At 33.6% G+C, this 21,010-nt stretch overlaps 1 protein-coding gene across 1 annotated transcript in view; it reads right to left on the minus strand.

Annotated features, from left to right (window-relative positions):
- The window catches only part of Plc21C (Phospholipase C at 21C), a 48,523-nt gene that overhangs the window by 7,124 nt on the left and 20,389 nt on the right, over positions 1-21,010 (minus strand). Inside the window, exons 14-24 of the mRNA XM_071598461.1 lie at positions 20,366-20,575; positions 19,736-19,890; positions 19,167-19,331; positions 18,261-18,602; positions 14,395-14,659; positions 11,070-11,185; positions 9,095-9,201; positions 8,146-8,329; positions 5,607-5,779; positions 3,074-3,218; positions 2,178-2,316 (exon numbers count right to left, since the gene is read on the minus strand). Of these exons, the coding sequence (XP_071454562.1) occupies positions 2,212-2,316; positions 3,074-3,218; positions 5,607-5,779; positions 8,146-8,329; positions 9,095-9,201; positions 11,070-11,185; positions 14,395-14,659; positions 18,261-18,602; positions 19,167-19,331; positions 19,736-19,890; positions 20,366-20,575 (1,967 nt within the window). The 3' untranslated portion in view covers positions 2,178-2,211. The remainder of the gene's footprint in view (positions 1-2,177; positions 2,317-3,073; positions 3,219-5,606; positions 5,780-8,145; positions 8,330-9,094; positions 9,202-11,069; positions 11,186-14,394; positions 14,660-18,260; positions 18,603-19,166; positions 19,332-19,735; positions 19,891-20,365; positions 20,576-21,010) is intronic.

The raw sequence follows: 21,010 nt of genomic DNA on the forward strand, positions 1-21,010 counted from the left end.
ACTATAATACCAGTATATAAACAATACTTGAGCAATTCATTCTTCATTAGGATAAAATAGTCTCCTGCCAACTTTTCGAGTTGCAGGAATACATGGAAGACGTATGGCATCAAATGAAAATTAAATGGAATGTACAATAAAAGATTTATGCAAAATGCTCAGCACATGAACTTTTCCCATTACCGGGAGATCTTCAGTTCTTCTTAGCAAGTAGAATGCTAATAACTTTTTCTGGCCAAGAAAATTGAAGAAATACCTCAATTCAATGCATAACATATTCATGAAACTCAGTATTAAAATAAAAATTACATTAAGATATATCAATACAGTTATCTATTATTAGGCATGATAGAAAAATTATTATCCTGAATAATGAAAAATACTAGCTAACCCACTCTTCACATAAAATATTTAGGCATTATGCATTGCATTATGGTGATTTAAATTTCTCATTCTAATTCAAGGAAGAGAACTGTTGATCAACACCATGCAGGTGTTACCTGGAGGATTGCGCACACACTGTGGTCAAATTTAATAGATATAATTATTTATCAAACATTGGACATGCAGTTAAATTAAAAGGCTTGACCTTATGATGACATAGCAAGAGATATTTTCAAATAACTATAAGGTACCAGAGTTAATTGCAATTGAGCTTAGGAATGCTTAAAATCACAAAACCAGCTCCTGATCCTTCTTAAGTTCATACATGAGGTAATAACTCTACCGTTGAGATGAAAAAATTGCCTCGACCACAATAGCTTAACAGACTGAAGAACTCAGCTGGACATTGAGGGATGTGGGTTCGAATCCCAGTCAAGGCGAATGATTTTTACACTCTGAAATTGTTGCATTTTACAATAGTAGAACTCAGGCTGCCTTCAGGCATCAGAGATAGGAAGTACAAGAGAGACAAGAAGGTGCAACACATCTCAAAAGCTTCATCAATTGTGTCTGCTCAATGACAAACATTTTTCATAATAAAATTTCACAATTTTGTGTTCCATCAGGTTGATGGCTCTCCACATTGCATTACTCTTTTCCATTGCCCTATTTTCATAAGCTGTTCCAAGATAAGAGTAACAGAATTTTTTCAAAAGCATCACATTTATAATAACTGAAATCTGATTAAGTTCAAATTCTTTTTGAAAAATGTAATGTTATTACTATTTAGTGCCACTAAAATACACATGCATTACAGTGTGTCATTTGTACATGCTCAAATTATGGCATAAAGTTACAAACAATTAATGGCAAAATTTTTCCCTTCCAAAGCTAATAATTTTCAGGCACAGGTGAGAAGAGATTCCCTCATGATTGAGAAATAATTGACAGATGGCAACTTCCAATAATATTCCTGCAGGAGAAGCTGATTTACATAAGGCATTTTTTCAACCTGTTCACTATTGTCAATAAATTTGTAATTTTTATTAAAATTTGCATGGAAATTTTTTCAGTACTATTATACCTAATGTAGTCCTAAGGTAGAGGACTTTCATATTGAGTTACTTCATTTATTTTCTGATAATTCTGGTTTATACATTTGGCACTCCAGATGCAAATATATTATGTGCTGCATATTTACTAGCTTATTTACTTGGAATTTATTCATTATTGATAGTAGGCATTAAAAAAAATGAAATTTTTGGAAAGACCTAAGGGTTATTGTGTGGTCAATAAAACAGTCGAAGACTGGCAACTCATCTTTAACATTGTCTTAACCACATAGAGTTGACAAGAAGCCAGATTGAGAGTGCATAAATATTCATATTTGCCATTCTTCAGGCAATTTTAAATGGAAATCAAAGTGAAAAAAAATTGAACAATATATTTAAGTTCAAAGGCCATTAGGAAAAATGGCAAAAAAATTAATATTTAATTTGAATTGATACGCATTAATATTTCAATCAAATAGTACTTTTCCAAATTGAACAAGTTTTGATGCTTTCTCACATCTTAACTTTAAACTTTCCCTTGAGATTCCAAACATTTAATTTGGTCCCTTCATGAAGGAGAAGCTAAGAGACTTCACCACAATTCTGATTAGACCGAGCACTACAGAATATGCAATAGTTAGGTCTCATACAGGGACAGGAGGCATGCAAACACTACTGAGAAACAAACACTGGTAGTACATAAATATGCAGTACCAATAATATAACTGATGTGAGTCCTACCTTTGGCTTCAATTAAAGATTTTCTCTTTTGAGGTCACTGAGAAATACTGGCATCAGTACTTGGTGTTGCCTGGTAATTCAATTCTTCTTCAACCCTAGGGAATCTACCTTCGTATTCTTTCTGAAGAGCTGCACGAGCCTGAATTATAGAAACAAAGAGAAAAATAATTATAAACAATCATTACAGTTCCTTCTTCTGAGAATATCAAAATATAAATAGTTACCAATTTCCATATACTGAGGATGAAGACATATGATCAAAAACAAGGAAACAAGAAAAGCCCCTAATGCTATAGTTTCAAATTACTTCTGTAACAAGTTATAGACATGAAATTCACTGCGTAAAGAGTAAACATTTTTTTACATAATTGATAGATAAATGATTCAATAAAGATTATTACTTGAACATTATCTTTAAAACCAGTTGTCCAACCATGAGGAAATATTTTAAATATGATATGCTGTAGTTCAACTTCACCTCCTGTGCTTGCAATGGTACATGAATAGGTCCAGGGCCATTGATAAGTCAAGGATCAAACTTTTTTTACCATATTGCCACCAAAAGATAATTAGCTCATCATCAAATCTTTACAAGCACCCCAAAAGAACCTGCTATCTGTGTATCCATCACATGGCCTGATTCATAACATTAATACCTCATCAAGGAACTTAATTACTGCATTTACTTGTGACATTAACTTGAACAAATATTACATATTTCTCATATTAAATAACAAGAATCAAAATAATTATTTCAATTTAAATAAAAGCTACTAATTCAAATTTAACAGTATCTTCTGAAACTCTAATTAACTTAATTGGAACATCATTATCACTTTGAACAATCAAATGCTTCTACAAATGAAGAATAATTAAAGAAAAATACTATTACATACCTTATTTTTTTCCTCTTCAAATCGAAGTCTCACCTCCTCATGCTGCCTCTCAAGCTCTTCCCTCTTCTTCTCATACACCTGAGTCAGCCTCACTCTTTCATTAACACCCTTCTCGACCATTGAGCTAGCCACTTCTCGCTTGATTCTAAAGAACCATCATCCAATAAGGTTATAATTCGTTTTAAAAATAACCAACAAACTATACTAGAAACTAGCTGATAGAAAATATTGACGAAGTGATGAAGATGTCCTTATAAGCACAAATTAAAAATTGCATTGAGGATGAGTTAAAAAAATATTTAATTAACTAGAGAGAGATAAGTATTTTAAATTGGATTTTGATAGAATGACACATAGGATAGCTACTGTTAACAATTTCCCACTGTCAACCATGCCAACAATTTTCAATTTATGATTCAATATCACAATTAAGAATAATTAAATTGCAATTTTATCCACAGTATTTCTTCAAAATATTCATTTACGAGACAAAACCTGTAGCCTATATTTAGGTAAAAGCAGCAGGTAATTAATCTGATGAACCAATAAAGGCATTTTCAAAAATTAGCTATGCATTCCAAATAATTGCTCAGCTGCCTGGAAAACATAATAGACTGAAATTGTGCAACATTAGTTGTCACAAAATGAAACTAAAATGAAAATTGAAAAATCATGTCAAGTGAGACTTGCTATTGGAGCATGTATAAATTGAATGACTCAATAAAGAACTAAGAGGTTATAGTCCATAAAAGGTTTAGGGATACATAAGACAGGGGTCCCAGAAGTACACAACCCAACAAATAAAACACAAAATTTTTGGAAAAAAATGTATTTATTTACCAAAATAATCTCCTTTCAGCTCTATACAATTTTCCCGGCGATAATCAATAAGTTTGATACTCTTTCTATAGTAAGAACTGTCTTGCTCCTCAAAATAGCCAAACTGCCGACATCACTTCTTCACGGTTGGAAAATCTTTGACCACAGAGCCATTTTTTCAAGTTTGTGAACAGAAAATAATCCCAGGGGGTAAATCTGGCAAACAGGGTGCATGAGGTAGCAATTCAAATTTTAATTCATGCATTTTGGCCGTTGCAATAACAGATTATTGAGCTGGTGCATTGTCTTGATGAAACTACACTTCCTTCTTAGTCAAATACAGCCACTTTTGCTTGATTTCTTCGCTTGCTTTGAGCATTGCAATAATTTTGCATGATACTCGCCGTTGATAGTTTTCCTTTTTCAAGATAGTCATTGAAAACAATCCCATGCACATCCCAAAAAACCGATGCCATGACCTTGCCTGTAGATGAAATGGTCTTCGCCTCCAATGTTTTGATTGTTCTTTAGTCTCAGGTATGAAGTAATGGACCCATGTTTCATCCATGGTTATGAAACGGCACAAAAACTCTGCTTTGTTGCTGTGAAACTTTGCTTAGCACTCAATTGAAACATATTCACGACACTGGTTTTGCTCGAGTGTGAGCAAACGTGGCACCCATCTTGCACACAGCTTTCTTATGTCCAAATTTTCAGTAAATATGTGATGTACTGCACTTTTTGAAATGCCTACTATGTGTGATTGCTTGCGCACTTTCAGTCAATGATCATCCAGTAACACTTGGTGGATTTTCTTCTCCGTTTTTGGAGTCGTCACCTCATTTGGTCAACCAATGCAATGCTCGTCTTGAGAGCTCATACGGCCTCGTTTAAACTCGGCTACCCAATATTTTACTGCTGAAAACAAAGGAGTAGACTCACCCAGAGTAGAATCCAGTTCAGCTTTTATATTGGTTGGGCTGAGGCCTTTCAAATACAAGTACTACAACACATAACAATGACCAATTTTCTCCATTTTCACAAATTCACTGAAAATGTTCACTATTTATGGTTGCTAAACAATTACTTAACAACTTGGGGTCTTCAACCTTGAAACATATACTTTTTAGAGTGCGTATTTTCTAATATAGTGATATTTTTCAAATAACAACCGCCATCCCTAAGTCAGGCCGGGTACTTCTGGGACCACCCTCGTATGTGAATAATCCATGAATTTCATATCTAATTCTAATAATGCATCTAAACATGGAAACCAAGGCGGGAGATCTTGGCATATTACCTTTGAAACCTAATCAATTATAAAGGAATTCCAGCAATAGAATTTTTAAATTTTCTAAATGCAAAACACCAAAAATATAAAAGGAAATGTTTATATAGATAATACTGAGATTTTCTACAGCTTCCATTACTCTCTCAACTAGATAAAATCATGAATTTCTACATTCTGAACATATTAGTACTGTTTTAGCTCAAGTCTTCTTACTTCTCCATGCCTCACAAAGGTATGATTATTTTGATAAAAGGTACAATATGAATACACCATAATGAATATGAAAAAATTGGGACTCAGTCCTTCCAACCTCTGAGAGACAGTCTATATTTTTTGATTTACAAATAACTCTTACAACTGAAATTTCACAACTTATCTATCAAATTAGAAACACATAAAATTGCTACAGAGTAATTTGCTCACCTGACCATTTCATCTTTATCTTTGTGAATCTTAGATAGAGCTTTCACCTCCTCTCGACGCATGCTTTGCAGTTTTCTCATCACCTCACTTGTCTCCCGCTCCAAAAACACATGCAACGTCTTCAGTTGGTTGACCTGTGATGCACGCATCACTTTGTCCAGAGTGGAGAAGACCTGCAGACATGATTTCAAGTAGCACTTTATCTTAAAAATATATTCATGATCAACATCAAAAATAATTATATAATTTCATAACTTTTTATTTCAAGCTAGGACTTCCACCTAACACAAAAGTTCAAAAAACATATTAATGACAAAACTAAAACCTTCTAAGTCAATAAATAAATCTGGAAAATTCTAAGAGACTGATAAAATGTCTAATATACTCTTCATAAATTGCAGGCATTCCCTTTTACAAGGCAAAGACAGAGGAAAGTGCTTCCTTTACTTTCCAGAATTTATTGCTTTCCCCAAGGATACTCAAAACATTGCCAAAATGTGCTTTAGAAAATTTATTTTTGAGATAGTAACATTCTTTTTGAAAGGGACTAAACATGCTGTATTTTAAAGCACTTAGAATCCTAGATCAGCTCTGAAAATAACCTGAATGTGGTCAACAAAGATGAAAGCAAGAGAATAATAGTGTTACCTATTTAAAGAATTGATGAAACAGTTTAAAATTGCAATCACACATGCCTTTTATTATTTAATTACTTACAATGTAACATTTATTTGGAGGTAAATGAAAAAATTTAATTGATTCCAAATTTAAAAGTAAAAAAAGAGGGTTCAGATTCATAACATGGAATATGATAATGTGAGTCTCAGGGGGAAAGAGTTACACTCATGTAATCAGCTACCTGGATTGTCGCGGAAAATCATATGGTAAACAATAAAAAAATGGGTCAAACCACTTTCCATTTGCAGAATAAAATAAAAAGTGATGTTTTCATAGCCATGAAATACTTAGGTATGTATTCAAATTGTACATTGTTTTCTTTGGATGCAGTAGTTAATGATGCTTCTTAGTCACATATGCCTTAATATTTTAAAAATGCAAAAGAATGAGATTATTCCAATCACTGTTTCTTTAACCAGTTCATCACTTCACAGACTTTATCGATTACTTTTTTATTAGAGAAGTCTCCAGCTTACATTCACCCTAAAATCCCTTTCATCTTTTTCATCTGGTAATCACTCTGATTTCTTATACTAAAACTGTTCTTCCATGGCTCTAGACTGTAGCCACTATTTCCACCATTCTCATTGGCATTTAAATGAGTTTCTTTATCTTTACTCACTCTGGCCACAAGATCATTCACTAGCAGTCTACCAGCAAAATCATTTGAAGTATGACGAGCATCTGCTTCAATATAACCCAAATACTCTTCACTTACACATTAGTGCCAACTACAGTAACACAATTTGACAACAATTTTAAATTTTTGCTAAATTCATGTTTTCCCATGATAATCCAACATTGTACAAATGTGAAAACATCACTAGACATTCATACTGTTATTACAAATGACAGGTTTCTTGCTTGAAACACTAATGGCTTCTGTTTTTGCTCTCACAAAATGACTTCCTGACATGTTTTCACGACATGTATTCTCTCTATGCTGGTTGTTTTCATAACATCCAGCATAGAGAGAAATTATAATTTTTTTCTATTTGATCAACAAATGATGGTAATTCTTCTTTCATTCAGCCATGAATTATTCCTTCATAAATGCCACTCTCATGGAATATGATCCATTTTATAATTACTGTTTCACTCAGTAGATCATGTCTAAGTATTCTTTCACTTTGCAAGTTTTCCTTTTGGTAAGCATTACTATAACCTTTAAATCAAAGAATTATAATTTATAACCATTCTCACACAAATTAGACCTTAGAACAGGTGAAACAGCACCACAGAATGTTCAAAATCTGGACAAATGTTATCAGTTTTTGGTATTATGGTGTGAACATGGAAATCTACATAAAAGTTTACCATTTGTACACAGTTAAAACATACAGTCAGCTCAAGTTTACACTAAACGTCATGAATGTGTTGTTTAGCTAATATGCTTCTGAAATGTATGCTGCTGTCTTCCTTCAGTATCCAATTACATATTTCATCATGCGTTTTTGACCTTGTATAGATCATTGCATGAAGTATTGTCATCAGTATAGGTGTTAGGATGAAATTCAATTGAAAGTTACCAAATCCCAACAAGAAAGTAAATGCAATCATTTTTGGGGACAAGCTGAGACCTGCAGTATATCTGCAAATGTGGTTTGGAGAGGTGACTTATAACCATATTTTACTGCAATTGAGTGATGTAAACATACAAGTGTATGGTATGGTTGCTACATTTGCTATTCACTCGAGCCTCCACTGTATCATTGATACTTCCTTGCTTCACCAACCTATAATAGGCACCGCTATAAAAGCATGTAGCCTTTTTAATATCAATTGCTTAAAGATTACTCCCGAGTGCTTGATAATGAAATACAGGCTCTGATACCCATGATATATATAAATATTTACTTACAGACTCGTGGTATTTTTCTTTCACCTCCTTTTCCTGAGTAACATGCTCTTTGAATAAAGCAAGAATTCTTTCTGAATGACTCCTTGGGAGACCAGGATACCGTGGTCCACCGATACCATCACCTTCACACTCGGATGATTCTGAGGTTGCTTCAGGTGCAATACCCAGTGTGGGAGCCACTTCACTGAAATGCACAAACAGCAGTGATATACATATGCATTAATAACTTAGTATAATGCAAAACTTCAGAAAATAAATATTTGGTTATTCCACATATATTTTTTATTAAACACAACCCGGGTTTTGACTTACAAAGTCATCATCAGGTTAAGTACAGAAGGACACAGCTTTACATAGTAGACAGAGAACAGGAGGGGGAAGGTGTTTGAGAAGTGGGAGGAGGGGAAATAGAAGGGAAACTGCTGTGTATGCTTGCTAAGCAAAACTGCTGGATAAACAAATATTTTAAAGCAAACATATGCCATGAGGATGAAAATTATACTTTGAAAAAGGATGAATGAGAGTGACCTCCAGTTTATGACAGAAAGGCATGTCTCCATTTGGTATGGGCCTCAATTAATTAAATTGCACCCCTGAGAGCTTAATTCCTTTGAATCCTTTAAAGGAGAGCTGAGTAAAGAGATGTAGCGTTTCCCAAATTCCTTTATGAAGTAATTAGTGACTAATGGAAATAAGGCTATGCAACTTTGGCAGATTGGAACCTTGAAACTTTAAATTATACATCAATTGGATCCTATTACACATATGGGGCACACATTTGACATCTGAGGGAGCAATAAGAAGCATTCAACTACACCAATTGCATTATATTGATTAATTTTCCTTAATGATAAACATAAAATTACAAATAAAATATTATTCTCTTTACTATAAAAGGAGAATGTGACTGAAATAAATTTTTTTTGAACAAATATTATGAATTACTCACATATTTTTACTTGATAATCTCTTGACTAGTTTGTGACTCATATAAAACTTTGGCTTGGCTTTTTCACTATCCTGAGATGCCCTTTGAGTTTGAAGTCGAAGTTTCTCCTATAAAAAATGAACAATATGATATTGAATAAAAAATCATAAAAATGACGTTATGTATAGTATAAATCACAATAACAAATCATGCATAAAATTGGAAATGGCTTTAATAGCACTGTTCAATTGAGAACATTGATCTCAAATATCAAATCTTGCCATGGATATCAAAATAAAAATATACAGAGACACAAAATTTCCTCTGAAACTGATAAGATAAAAATTTAGATGACTTTAAATTTGTATCACAATATTCAGTTTATCAGTTTTTTACCAGCTATTCAAATCATTGATACTAGCAATTTAAAGAAGTATTATTATTATTAAAAAAGGAAGAAATAATACTGATTTGAAACTACATTATGTGCAAGTAAGAACTCTGAGAACAGTATTACAATAAAGCTGACTCTAAGGAGGATTCCTTCTGTACGTGAAAATGAAATAGGATCTCACCACAGCCAAAGTAAAATATTGATCCACTTGGCCAACTCTGACAGAATAAGATTAGCAGAAGAAAAATACTAAAAAGATTTTGGGTTGAAACATTCCAATACCAAATTCAAACATAACTGGGAATAACAAGAAAATCCAAGGCGATTCATGGAAAGATTATCTAAAAGATATAGTCAATGAACATTTTTTTTCAAAACAGAGTCCCTGAGATATGCAAGTCTTGATTCATCTACATCCAAACTTTTGCAAGCTACCAGTGTCCAAGAGGATACAATTTTGCTTTAGCAGTTTCCGAAACAAAAATCTAAATTATACATAATTTCAGTTAGTTACAGTGGGTAAATGCAATTAAAATACCACAATATCCTGGGAAGAAGTTGAAAAACAAACATGAATGTTTGACCATGAAAGTGATTTACTGTTGTCTCCATAGAAACCAAACAGTTGTCAAACTTGCTCATGCTGTTGAACAGGAAGTATGCGAAAAAGATGAACTTAGATTGATAAACCTGTTTACTCTTTGGCCTCCTGGGTCCTTATCGCACAGCATGAGACCAGAAGGGGGAATGTTTTGTTTGCTTGCTGTTCAAGGCTATCTAACTATTTAGCAGCAATGCATCAGATTGGTTCATGCTTTCATGCTATATAGTGGCTATTGTGACAACTTTGAATTTGCTCTGACATCAATTTGTAAGTTCCTAAAATGAAAATGAGCAAACTGCTGCAGGCTTTTAAGGAAAGTGAAAAAAATAATGAAAAGACATTGAATAAATAGTAAATTATTTCATATAAAAAATGTATGGTGTGATGGAATTTTCCATAAAGAGGACGTGGTTGTATTTCTAAAGGACAAAGAAGCATTCATGGAAAAATCTGCCAGTTATACCATCTTTTGAGGAATGGCTAGCAAAGTACATAACAATTTGTTAATGCAGTATCGACATAAGGCCTTAAATTCATCTACTTCTTCAGCAGCTGACACAAGAGGGTGGTCATGGTGTGGTCAACTGTACAAATGATATGAATATCAGTGCATGGCTGAGTAGGGGCCCATATTATGCCAAATACTGTGATTGCAGAACGGTGATAAAAACTACATAGATACTTTAGGCTAAGTTAGAAATACCATGCTAACAGAAATCACACTTGGGTTTTATTTGTATTTTAAGTTTATTGAAAAGGGATTAATTCAGACCAATTATCAGGGATATTTCTTTGTTTGCATTTTAAAATGAAGAAAATGCATAAGTACTTCACAGTGCACTTCACTTTTCCATTGCCTCTTTATCTTATTTGGAGTATTTCGAACAAAGCAGTAGGCACCAGAAAACATTGATTATGAAACATAAGGGGCACCTGTACATGGAATTACCTAGTATATGGAATACTTTCCATTTATGCTAAAGACCAATTACACTTACCTTTTCATGTTTTCTACGTAAACTTTCCAATTTCTTCTCCATTTCAGCTTTCTTTTCTTTGACAAGTTTATTTTCCATTAGTTTTTCCAAGGGTTCGGCCATAAAATCTTGACTCACTAAAGAAAGATCCATCTCATATTAAATAATCATTATTCCACAGGATTCAACCCTAAGGTTGTCAGCATACAGTAAAATATTTTTTATGCCATCCTGGTATGAACAAAGAACTAATAAATGTTGGTAATATGAATTGTTTCAGTAAAGAATTCGGACATGGTGGGCACTAGCAATGGAAATGTAAACTACTAGAACTCCTAATATCAGTCAGTCAGGAAAAGATCCCAGCACTGAAATGAATAAATAGCCCGAATAGGAATTAGCTACGTAATTTACACATTGTGTTAACACCTGAGGGAGACTTCATATCCCATACAAGTTGAAATTATGAGGACAGAAATTTATATCCCAAACATGATAATTCATTAAAAATGAAAGAACTAGTGACTGACATCTTGGATCAATCATATTGCATCGATGAAAAAGATGTATAAGTGATGTGCCCCTGAATAATAAAAAGTATGATCACTTGCTTTATTACATCAAAACTATACTGAACCAAAAATAATTATAATCCTTTTAAACAATTTGAAGTTGAATAACTGTTTACATTCTTGTATACAAGGCTGTGTGCAGAGAAGGTAGAAGTGCTGACGTCAAGACTGCATTTCCGTATCATGCGTTAGAATTCAATAAACTTCTTGAAGGCTATAGCCCAAAAAATGTTTTAAATGGAAATAAGTAGTTATATCTTAATGTACAGCCAGCAAAAACACTGTACTTCAGAGGCGAAAAACACCATGGAGGGGTCCTTAGCAACCAAAGGCTTACTGTCCTATTACTCACAAATGTAGATGGGAATGAGAAGCATCAGCCATTACTGATTGGTAAATCAACTAGTCCTTGCTCAAATATGTAAAAATGTTGCCCACTTTATGTTACAGCATTTTCCAAAACATGAATGACCTCATAAATTTGAGGGTGAGCTTCATGCTCTGGATGCTAAAATAGGGTCTCACAACAGGAAAAAACTGCTGTTTATTGATCACTGTCTAGCCTATCCACCAAAGGTTCACTTAAGAAATATACATTTACAATTTTTTCCTGTAAAGAGCACTAGTGAGCTCCACAACCACTGGATTTAGGTACAATACACTCAATTAAGGTGCATTATCAAAAAATGATCGTATAGAAATCCATCTCTTTGCATGATTGTAGTAGGAATATAAAAGCATTAAATTGAATATAGTGGATGCTTAACACTTACACATCATTTCTGGCCCGTATTTTGAAGATACAGTGGCTGTATCTTCAAAATATAGCCTGACTGCCAATATAATGCTCCCAATATTTTTTCCAGCTTTCGAATGCCACCAGGAATACTTATTTTGGGCCAGCCTTTACGTCTGCGGTACAATTTTGTTGGATTCCTTCAATAGTTCTAATCAGTATCCTTTCGAGGTTGATATCAATATTTAAAGTATGCTAGAACAAGATTCAGAGAGTAAGGTGGCCGAGGTATCATTGGTATGCTGTTTTTGGCCAAAAACTCTGTAACAGTCAGTAGTGCATGTGCCACTGCATTGTCTTGATGAAAGCATCAAGACATTTTTCCACACTTGTGGTATCTTCCACAACTTGGTGTGTCTTAACCTTCTCACAACCTTTATATTGAGCTGCCCATTCACTATTCGGCCTTTGGGGACACATTCATAATGAATAATTCCTTCTAATCACAGAAAATGATCAACATATCCCTTTCACGTTCAATCTCAATATCCAAGCTTTTTTGGGTCATGGAGAAGATGGCCCCTTCCACTCCGAAGACTAGGTTTTGGTTTCTATATCATAACCATAAACCCAGGTTTTGTTGCTTGTGACATTATTTTTGAGATGTTTTGGTCATTAATTGAATGATCAAGCAGTTGCCAAAAATGTCAAAATTGGGAAGCATGATCCAACACTTATGCCAACTTCATTGGCTATCTCCCTGACCATTCACCAATGGCTAGCACACACTAAATTATTCACATTGCATAAGTTTCAGTTGCACTTTTCCTAAGGTTAAAACAAAATTCAATGCACATGTGCTGCTTCTCTAAAACCTTCCTTCTCATTGACACAAGAATTTGAACAGCAAGCGTGTGCAGGCTCAGACAAGAATTTCTGTTGTGCCGAGACAAGTCAAGATAGGGCCATGAGTAAGGTGGTTTTTACTCCTCACAGAGTAGTTGACAACACAGGCAGCAATGTTTTATCAAGAAGGCATAAAAAAACTTGTTCCACACTTTAACTAATGCCTACAAAATGATGGAAGCCATATAGAAAGATAGTTTAAGATTTGTTGTTTATTTTGAAAAAAATTATTTTTCTGCATCTGTACTTACTCTGTTTTATTACCAAATGGAAGTTACTTTCAAGACCTAAATTGTATATTATCTTAGAGTGGGTTCAGAATTCAATCTATTAATGCAAATACTTGCAAATTTACCACTTCATCAGTGTTAATTTTAATTTCTAACTTTATAAATATGAGGCCTGTTCAATAAAAGCCATCATAATTGTTTTGCCTATTCAAATTTGCAAAAAATTAATATTATGTTGTTGTTTATGTAATATTGAATTAGCAGAAATAATTGACTTTACTGCAGTAAGGTATAAAGCAGCAACGATTGAAAGTAGAAACATTTCCATTACACCTAAGTGAGTTTCTGATGACAAAAACACTTTTCACAATGATCCTTCACCCTGGGGGAAATGAAAAATTTACATGGAACTAGGAAGAGGAACATGATTTTACATTGATTCTTAAAGGACACTTCAGATTTCACAGTAGGTTGACTGCAGAAACCAAATGAGCTACGAATATTGCATATGCGTATAAATTACAAATAGGCTAGCTGAGACCATGGAAAATGTGAACTTGGCAATAAAATAATTAACTATTTTAAGGGTTTCCATAATTTATCAGATGTTAAATAACTCATAATATCCAATGACCATTGTTGGTACCGTGCGAAGAACTTGTTTTTACCAATTTATTTACTAGTAAATCAAAGTGCAATAAACTCTACATGGAGTATTACGTGCTATACCGAGTTTCTTTTTATATCAGGATTCCTCTGTAAATACATTTACTAAATTACCCTGACCCATAGCAGAATTGCATAATAAGGAAGTAGCCTTCTGAGCAATCCCTTCTTTCCCATTGATCACTACCCTGAATTTTTCAAAATATTTTAAGAAGAGGTAAATGGAAATTAAGTACCTTGAGAAGTAAGAATTGGAGTTTTTGAATTTGCTATTTGTAATTCAGCCATGCCTGTTGCTAATGCAGAATCAGCCACAGACTCCACTTCTTCAGAAGAGGCTGCAGCCCCAACCGCATCATCGGATGTACTGCTTTTACTAGCAATCGTCGATATCCCTTTTGTTATGGTACAGACAGACTGCACAACAGGGATGCTGGGATGAGGTATACCAGTATCACCTGATGAAATGGACTGTAGACGTTTTGTTTTCACAGGTTCCTCCTGTGAAAGTTTAAATCATAATTAAAATCATGTAACATGAAAACTGCTCTCTCAGTATATTTAATGAGGGTAGTTTGAAAGGTTCTTGGAATCACCACCAGACGTCAGTACTAACACAAAAAATTTCCCACTTAATATTAGGCAATCCTTTAGGAGTAAACATGTAATACGCCAATGCTCTGGAAAGAGATCTGTGGTGCCATTCTGTTGTTGTTCCTTTGTAGTAATTTGAGAAGATGGAAAAATTGAGATTTTACAGTGATTAAATACTTTGCAAAGAAAGGTATTACAGCAAATGAAATACATGCTGCCCTTCAGAACACTCTGGGGGGACCCTGCTCCTTCATATTCAAGTGTACTAAATGGACAAATATGAGTAAAATTGATCAGGACAGCTAAGATGATGATCCATGTAGTGGTAGGCCAAACTGTGTCACTACCTTAGAAATTATCGCAGAAGTACATAGAATGGTCATGGAGGATTGCAAACTGAAAGAGTGGGAAATCGCTGAAGCTGTAGGGATGTTATCTGAATGGGCATATAGCATTTTAAAAGTAGAATTGGAGGTGAGAGAATTATCTGCCAGATGGGCTGCAACTCTTGATGCAGGATCACAAACTCATCAGAAAGGAATTTCCGAACAATGCTTTAACCATTTTAAGAGCAACCAACAAGATTTTCCATGCCATTTTGTGACCACAGATGAAACTTGGGCCCACTTCTATATCCCAGAGACAAAACAGCAGTCTAAGCAGTGAAAATATATTGATTCACCACCACCAAAGAAAGCTTAAGCCAATATGGTCGGCTGGAAAAGTGATGGCTTCAGTTTTCTGGGATGTGAAAAAGATTCTGCTGATAGATTATCTTCCCCCTGGTGAAACAATTATAAGACAATACTACGCTAACCTCCTGGTCCAACTACAGCAAAATATAATAGAAAAAAGGCCAGGTTTGGGAAGAAGGAATGCCTTCTTTCATCAAGACATGGCATACCCACACACAAGTGTTGTTGCCATTGCAAAAATATGTGAACTAAGATATGAATTATTGAACCACGCCTGTCTCATTCCCCTGATTTGGCTCAATTAGAATTCTGTCTCTTCCCCAAATTCAAAATTTTCCTTGGTGTATGAAGGTTCTCTTCAAACAAAGAACTAACAGCCTAAGTAGATGGGTATTTTTTCAGGCCAGAAGGAATTTCACTTTCGAGATGGGATCAAGAAATTTGAACATCAGTGAACCAAGTGCATTAGCATAAAGGGAGACGTCATTCCATTCCAAGAACTTTTCCAATTACCCTCATAAAATCCGACCCTAATGAGCTTCAATTAAGGTAGTAGAAGGTACAAAGCAAAATAATCTTTTACATAAATATTAGGGACCAAAATTTAGACTTATGTGGCATCAAATGATAGTGAAACCTTAAATTAATTATTTTGAAACCAATGAAAAAATGTGTTAAACAGAGGTTATTATAAAGTTGAGGCTGGATTGACATATTTTGAAAGTCTATTTTCATATTTTATAAATGAAACATATAACAAGTTTAAAATAAATAATTCAAACAAATTTTTTTATGTAATATGGTGCAATAAATCTAAATAGAAAAGGCCTTATACTGAAAACTAGGAAGTATATTTCTCAGGCATACAGGTTAACAGCCTATTTATCTCGCCATCTCTACTAGGCAGTGACACAAGCATATTACATAAATTTTGGGTTCAGGAATTAAAAATTTCAAGTTTTAATTGAAGCAATTTATATTTAATGTTGTTGGACTAGAAAATTAATCATAAATTATAGGGTCATGCATTCATTCAGGGTCCATAGATTCAATGTTTCACTCCCTGCACAATCAAACATTAACTTCCGAATGTTTTTATTTTACAGCGACACAGCTAAGTAGCATTCCCGTGAATTTAATTAGTACTTGAATTTGTGCAAGTATTTTATGTATTGATTAATTTCCACATAGGTCATTACAGAAAATATCTCAATGGCTCCAAGTCTAGAATTGACATGAAATTGAAATGCTCCTTGGATTATCATTTTTGTGTATATTCACTAAAAGTTGACATTTATATGAAATATTTTGCTTATTTTACATTTCCAGCTAAATTTAAATGAGCTTTACAAATACACTGGTAATTATAACACATTTTAATTTATTTCTTAATTATTGTGTTCGAGAAATAAATTGTCAACATGTTCATTTGGATAAAGGAAAGTTTATATTTTTCTGGTTGATGCATTCACTGAATCACTCAAATATAACTACCTAAGGTTAGAATCATACTTCTCTTTGACATTAATTTTTATAGCTTACAAGGTTGAAACGTTTTAAAGAGTTTGAAAGTCAAGGAATGTTGGAAATTCTGAGAGAGGTGGATACAAATTTTAGGCACGTAATAGGAAAATGGACAATGGCATTTTGAATCTGAAAATAAATGAAATAAGCACACTTATGAATTACTATGAATACTTCAATTCATATCATATTATTTCTTACTTCCAACAAATATTCCAATACTTAAAAATAAAGAAGTAAGTCAATAGACAATATTAATACAAAGGTTTCAGGCTTAACTATGTTAAATTTCATGATCACTGGATAAATAAAGTAGTATTTTTTCCTGCAATTTTTTTTACAGAAATTTAGACTCACAGGCTGCATCATCAGGCATAATATATACCTTTTACCTGATGATTTCATTTATACGTCAAAACCGGTTGCAGTAAAATGAAGTTTTTTTTTGTGAAAAACTACAAAGTTTATTTATTCAGTGAATAGAAAATATTATTGATGTTATGAATTCATACAGACACATGATAGCAACATTTAATGTGAACTTTAATGGTTTTGGAACTATCAACATGTAATTGTTAGCAGTGAAGAAGACTTGTTGAATTAATGGTATGCTGACCTAAAATTAGGCATTCATCCATGTGAGAAATTCATTACAAAATTATCCATATATTTATGTGAGAAATTCATTACACAATTATCAGTCTGAGAACTACTTTAATTACATTTATTGCAGAATGAACATGTAGACAATTAGCTATGGGTTGGCACCACTTTTTTAGGGTTAGAATGTTGGTTTGGTTCTTTGCCAAGATTTCATTTTCTATAATGATAGTGACTGGATAGATATCAAGCTATCAAATATTGCATTAGTAAATAAAAGCTCAATCTCCTTCAAAGAAATTATTACCTTCAAAGAAGTTATTCATATGGTTTATGGATTTTTCATTTTATCATGAAGTTTTACACATGATAGTTGTAATTTTTTGTTTCCAAACTAAGAGGTTACTGTACAAAGGTTATAGATACACAATTACCGCATTATAAATTTTTAATGTATATATATAAAAGTTGTTACATTATGGTTACTGTCCCATACTTTTATAGTACTACTATAGTTAAAAGGCATGAAAATGTTTGCTGATATGGCATGTTTCCAATACTTTTTAGATACTCAACACTTTTCAGATATCATGCGCTCAAAACAAATTCAGAAGAGAAACCCTTCACGAGTACTACCTAGTTAAATAAACCAAAGTTAATGAGTTTTATCAAACTGCTAACCCACTCACCTCATCCACAGTTTCTTCCGTGGGCCCACCAGAAACTCCTTCTTCAACAATGTCATCAGTGAGCACACTGAGTTGTCGGGCCCTCTTCTCCAGTTCTGACTGATATTTGATAGGGTTAGCCAGAGCCTCTGCAAAGTCAGATAGGCCATCAGGGACATAATCCTTCACTTGCACTAAAAGAAACAGAGTGGCTATCAGATGGGGCTGTCCCACTTCATTCCGCAGTCCTACATGACGATACCCAGGGCAAAGTCCAACCACTGGTAACACACGATGCCCAATTGGCCGCCCTGAATCCTCATAAGCAGCTATTCGAATACAAGCCAACTCAGGCAACACCACCTATAAAAAATACAAAATGATGCATATGAAATTAATTGTCCAGAAGCTTGTTAAGTTTACTCCAAAATATACTTTAACTTTTCAAGCATTACAAGGATTACGCAACAATATGAGTGGTGAAAAACCCTCAGTGTGATTACTTGAATCAAATTCCTAGTTAACATGTATTTTGCTTAATCCGAATGCCTGGCTCCATATAGTCTGGATTAGCAAGGGTTTACTATATACCTTTATCTCCTACTAAAATGTTACAAGTTTAATTAACGTATAAAGACTTGCTCACCATATAGGACTACTAACAAAACAACTATTTAAGTAAAATGGTGAAATGTTCATTGTTTACAATAATTTTTTCTAATAAAAAATATCATATACATAGATGAACTACCATACACATATTCAAGGATAATGATAATTTGACCATTCCTTAGCATTATTGGATCATGAAAGTTGCATTGAACATTAATTTTTCAGGCTTTTTCCGCACAGAGCCTTATTTTACAAGTTGGAAAAACCAAGGACCATGACCAAAAGGAAACTTCTTATCCTCCTCTGAGTACCTACCTTCTTAAAAACAAAGGGCTCTTCATCATAGACTGGATTAATGCCATTGTTGGGTACTATTTTTGTTTTGAACTTTTTGCGTACTGTATCTGCTGGTAGGCCATACATTTCAACTTCAACATATGTTCCAACCCGTTTTTCAGTTAAGCAATGAGCAGATATTACCTAAAATAAAAAAATAAATAATCACTAGACAAATATAAGTAACAAATCATTTTATTTGCTGATCTGTTTAATCCAAAATAACATTCCTAGGTAAAAGGAGTCCTACCTGATTTATCAATGAGTGATGATAAAGACATGCAATACGGCTAAGTGATGCAAATGTAAGTGCTCTAAGAATCTCAACTAGATATTAACAATCGCCTACTTCTAGAAGTACAATACAAAATATGAATGTATCAATAATTAGAATAATAAAATGAATATACCACAGGTGCTTTCATGAAAGAAGAAACGTCCACTGGGCGGAAATGCTGACCATTATCCCTTGTATTTTCAGTTTGCCATAATATTTGAACATAAAACCCCTTTAGATACATCGCATCACAACCAAAGTCAATATTCACCTGCACAGAGACAGTTCCGGCGATTATACCATCTACAGTTGACTCAGCAAATGGGTCAAATCTTCTGTCCCGTCTCCTCATAAACTCAGGTTTCAACAAGTACCCACATCTGTAGTTGTACTCAAATATACCTAAATTCAACTGCATAGCCAAATCTGGAGAATAAAAATAGTGAATTCTACATGTCAAAAAGGGATGCCACTACTTGAGACGACACAATGCAATGTTCATGGGTGGTAGCAATGCTGATAAGTGAGGGTAAGAATGTATGCATACTAATTTTCAACAGACTCGGTGCTACACAATAGAGTGAAATTAGGCCAATAACTACAGATTATTGTGTCAGAATTACTGGCCATAGGTAAATATTACGGTGAACTATAGCAATGCAATTATCAAATAAATGTGCTCTTGGTGATATCAAATATTTCAACAAAGGTTAATCAATACAAAGTTTAAAGAAGTGATTTTTATGATGAATAGTATAGAGGAAATCACTAAGATGTTCCAATATTATGAAAGCCAAATAGTGCAAAAGGGAAATGTCTAATATTTCTAAACTGGCTTTTCAATGAAAGAGTTGAAGTAAAAAACCAAGTCAAGGTTCGCATCACTCATTTTTCACATTACCTAGTGTTTGATAATTAAGAGCCACCAGTTGACATCCTGCATTCCAAAAGACTTGTGGCATGAAATTGGATGAATCAAATCTGGTCCCAGCGGGATACACTCTGCTGAGTTGATGCTTGTTGTAGTTGACAAATTCAATAGGCCTCTCTTTCAGGAGAGTTGTTGCCTGCTTCTCATCAAAGGATGACATCTCATAAAATCTATTCTTTTCTGCATTCAAAAGAATAATGCAAATTAGCAATGTCTACAGAGTCACAAGAGTAATGTGCTTAATTGGTCTATGAAGAGCAAACTGAACATTGAATATTTTATACTTTTTTGCAATACTTTAACATACATTTAAATGTTGTCAATTTATATAATTACTTTAAATATCAACTTAAAATATCTCTTAGAATTAGGTACAAAGAATTTAACTCACAAGTTTCTTCAAATTCAACTTATGAGCAACATAAGGGTCGCAAACACCTTTATACAAATGATGTTTCATGAATTTGAAAAAGGGTAATTTTAAATTTTCATTTAATTAAATTTTTACCAGGATTTCTTTAAAAATATTCCATATAAAAAATGGCATATATAATTATAGGGATATTTTATAACCTGAGATAAATTACGAATGAATTTAAAGGAAGTTTAAATCTT

Source organism: Hetaerina americana, unplaced genomic scaffold (genome assembly GCF_022747635.1).
Source record: "Hetaerina americana unplaced genomic scaffold, ioHetAmer1.1.p SCAF_10, whole genome shotgun sequence".
NCBI classification, from domain to species: Eukaryota; Metazoa; Arthropoda; class Insecta; order Odonata; family Calopterygidae; genus Hetaerina; species Hetaerina americana.